At 39.1% G+C, this 3,830-nt stretch overlaps 1 protein-coding gene across 1 annotated transcript; it reads left to right on the top strand.

The window, feature by feature from the left end:
* The first annotated feature begins 2,861 nt into the window (after positions 1 to 2,861).
* LOC143590232 (uncharacterized) lies at positions 2,862 to 3,515 on the top strand. The gene has a single exon (XM_077070778.1). The coding sequence runs from the start codon at positions 2,862 to 2,864 to the stop codon at positions 3,513 to 3,515; it is 654 nt and encodes a 217-aa protein (XP_076926893.1).
* Positions 3,516 to 3,830: the final 315 nt, after the last annotated feature.

The raw sequence follows: 3,830 nt of genomic DNA on the forward strand, positions 1-3,830 counted from the left end.
TTCGCCTCTTTAGCCATCTTAAGCCGGGACTGGAATACGGAAACAACATCAGACTTCTTCGCCCCCTCCATAGCATCATAAACTTTTATCATACATTCCGCCTCTTGATGAACCAACTCCTCTTGACCAGTGACAACTCCAGCTTCAGGTCATCTACCTCTTTGGTCTTCTTATCAAGAAGACTGGTCTTTGTCACCCCCATCTTCATCAGTTCAGAGATACGAGTATGGGCTTCGTGAAGTTCAAGGCTCATGGCAGCAAACTAAGAGGAAAGATACTCAAGGCCCTATAAGGATAAAGAATCCCCAGTATAAGTTATTCTCAGGATATGAGGAATCATGACAAATGAAGAAGATACCTGATGAGTCTTATTCATGGCATCAAGGAAATCAACATCGTGCATGGGAATGGATTCGCTGGTCTCCTGGCTCTTCCGTTTCTTGGAACCTTTCGCTCAGCTACTCTCTGGACGCGGGATAGAGCTGGATATGGGTTCTTTCATAATAGTATTCTGGGTGGACACCATGCTTTCAATATCTTCAAGGGCAAAAGCAGAAGCAGATTTGCCTACAAATGCCTAGGTTAGTATCCCTGATCTTGATCATATTTACATTAACATCTCAAGTTTTTCTTACTAGACTTAACGGAACTGGATGCCGGAGATGGTTCTGGAAGGCTTGACTGAAGAAAAAATGTTCTCTCTTCCTCGTCAAGAAGAAAGAAGGAGGCAAGCTTATCCTCGGTCTCTCTTGTGGAGGGAGCAATCTCAAAAAACTTCAAAGCTGCAAAATATAAAAGAAAGCACATCAGTCACAAAAGATGTCGGTGTATATTCAAGATACAATATCCTACTTTTGGAAACCCAAAGATAAGGAAGACTATTGTGCTGTGGAAGAGAATCTCTCCTAACAAAGAAAAATTGTCTCTTCCACTGATCATTATTATGGGTATTTTTCAAGACCATTGGAGATTGACCAGATTTGATCTTAAGGAGATATCTTGAAGACCCATGGCTACGAAGGTCATACACAGAAGCAAGCTCCGAAAGAGTAATGTCAAGAGCATGGTCGGCGATTAGTCTCTCCAAAACAAACAAAGTCCTCCAAACCATGGGCATGGTTTGGGCATAACTAATACCAGTTCTAAGAAAGAACTCCGTGGTGAAGGTAGGAAATGGGTAAGAAAAACCGATTTTAAATGGCAAAAATGGAAAGCAAATCCAGGTTCTAGAAACAAAATCGAAAGATAAAGCGGCATCAAAAGGCCGGAAAACAGTTCCAATAGGGAAGCAACCCCGAGATTGAAGGTTCGCGATATCAGCATCACCAAAAGTGCATATCTCGTTTGCAGGACTTGCAAGGAGATTCTGACATACGAAATCCTCGATACCGGAAGGAGAAAGTTTCGGACTCATAGTTTCGAAGAAGAAAGGAGTTACCTGGAGAGGGGAGGAAGATGAGATGAATATTATTTATCCGGGTAATTATAAGGACAAACTAGGGTTTGGCAAATCATCATGACGGCTGACACGTGTATCAAAGGTCCATCGCATGAAATTTGGAATTAAAAATTCAAAAATTTTACAGCTGTAATCCTTATCTACAGCTGTTAAAATTTGGGGACAATTGTTAGGGCACGGATTTTCAGTATCCTCAGCAAAGGTTATGTTCAGAGCAGATTCAGGATGCGGTATCCTCCAAGGTAACATGTATCCTAATTACATTATATAACTAACACGATCTTTGCTACTTTCCATGTTTACCAGGTCAAAGACAGTTGATTGATCACCCGAGAACTCGCACTTGCTGTTATTAGGATGTGACCAATAAGGAAACATGCTGATGAGGAGGATTAACGGCTAATTGATTTAGTCTAGGAGTTTCCTTAAATATAGGATTTTTAGTTAGACTTTATTTGGTATAAATAGAGCTCAAAACTATTGATCAAACACACACTCTAGACACACGAGACTTACTAGTACTCTCATTCTCTGTAATCACGATCAAGTTTGAGCTCCACCATTGTAATCACCTTTGTTATTAATAAACCAGTGGTGATAGTTTTCACCGCCCAGGGTTTTTTGCTTGTTATCCTAAGGATAACGGGTTTTTTCCTCGCAACAAATTCTTGTGTTCAAGAACTTTTACGTTCACTTTATACAAGCACCTAGTCCCGATTACTAATTTGGTTACGAAATTACCATTGTCAATTTTTGACCAAAACAAATATGCTTAATGTTTACTTGTTTTGTTCACTCTCAATGGATTCCGCACTTTGAGATACAAGCTGTAACATCTAGAGATCCTAATTGTTGTATACATCAGCAGGCAGCCCTCTTTCAAGTGGTGTCAGAGCATGATGGCTCGTTACTAGCTTGAACATCACAAGTTTTCAAGGTTTTTTGTCTCTATCTACTAATTCAACAGTCAAAAGTCCTTCAATTTGTCACAAGACATTCCTTACCTATCTGTGACAAATCCTTCAAGCTTACACTCAATTTCTACATCACTTGAACCACCAAATTGTCAAAATTCTAAAAAGATGTCTTTTAGCGGATATGTCATATCAACGCATATGTTATTCACGTATAACATATCCGACCTTTAACATATAGTCGTATATGTTATAAGGTGAAAAACATATACGTTGGTATACATATACGTTGACTACATCTTATACGTTGACCTACACTTATCCGTTAACAAACATTTACATTCCATACTTATACGTTGACTTTCTTACATATCCGTTGACCAAGAGCAGAACTTATACGTTGACCTTCTTTGACTAAAGTGGAAAACTTTAGTGCGTTTGTGTCACAGCCTTCTGCATTGCTTTAGAGCATTACTCTTGAGAACGAAATGGGAACTTCAAACAAGCCACCTAAGCTTCTTCGTATGGAAGATTATCCGTCTTGGGCTGACAAGTTTGAAACATACGTACAAGCTTTGAACTACGAGACGTGGACGGCTGTTGAGGAAGAATACATTATCCCAAATAATGAGAATGGGAGCAATTACAGGTTGTCACAAATTGCTGAAGGTGACAAAGATCAGTTCTTAAGAGAAAAGAAGATGTTGAATTTGTTTCAACAAGCCATTAAAGTTGAAAATTTTCAATTACTACAACACAATGGCTCGTGCTACTCAATTTGGCAAGCTCTACTAAACAAGGACAGAGGAAACCCTGATATGAGAAAAAGCAAGATGTCACTGCTGAAGAAAGAGTTTGATATCTTTACTCAAGTTAAAGGGGAAACTTTTGCACAATTGGTTGAGAGATATTGCCACTTGGTGAATGAAATGAAAAGATTAGGCATTGACAAGCCGGATTATGAGTACATTGATAAGCTGGCTAACGCACGTCCTGAAGAATGGGGCACTTTCATAATGTTCCAACAGTCAAATCCTGTTGCATATGCTCGATTAAACCTTGCTAGATTTATTGAAAAGCTTGAGGCACATGAATTAGAGCTTAGGAAAAAGCATAATATGAAATCAACAGCAGTTCCATAAGATGTTGGGTTGTATTTCAAAGGTTCACAGTCTGCTACTTCTTCAAATCCTAAAATTCCCATAGCTTTTTGTGCTGAGTCAACTGGACAAGCTTGTGTTTCCAATGTTACGGCTACTCCACATTTTAGTAGTAGTTATTTTGGAACGATTCCAGGAACGATTCCAGTATCTGAAGCTTCTATCACACAAGATCCTGATATTGTACAGTGCAACATTGTTGTAAATCTGAAGAATACAGGAAACTTGACCACTGACACTGTAAAGGAACATATGGCATTCCTTGGATTAGTTTTAGAATCATACGAGTGTCTGGTT

The sequence above is a fragment of the Bidens hawaiensis genome, unplaced genomic scaffold (genome assembly GCF_021521415.1).
Source record: "Bidens hawaiensis isolate Kalapana, Puna unplaced genomic scaffold, B.hawaiensis_p1.1 tig00038216_1, whole genome shotgun sequence".
In the NCBI taxonomy this organism is placed as follows: domain Eukaryota; kingdom Viridiplantae; phylum Streptophyta; class Magnoliopsida; order Asterales; family Asteraceae; genus Bidens; species Bidens hawaiensis.

Bases quoted from the DNA above. Each gene is read 5' to 3' on its own strand.
- LOC143590232 (XM_077070778.1), top strand. From the start codon at position 2,862: ATGGGAACTTCAAACAAGCCACCTAAGCTTCTTCGTATGGAAGATTAT.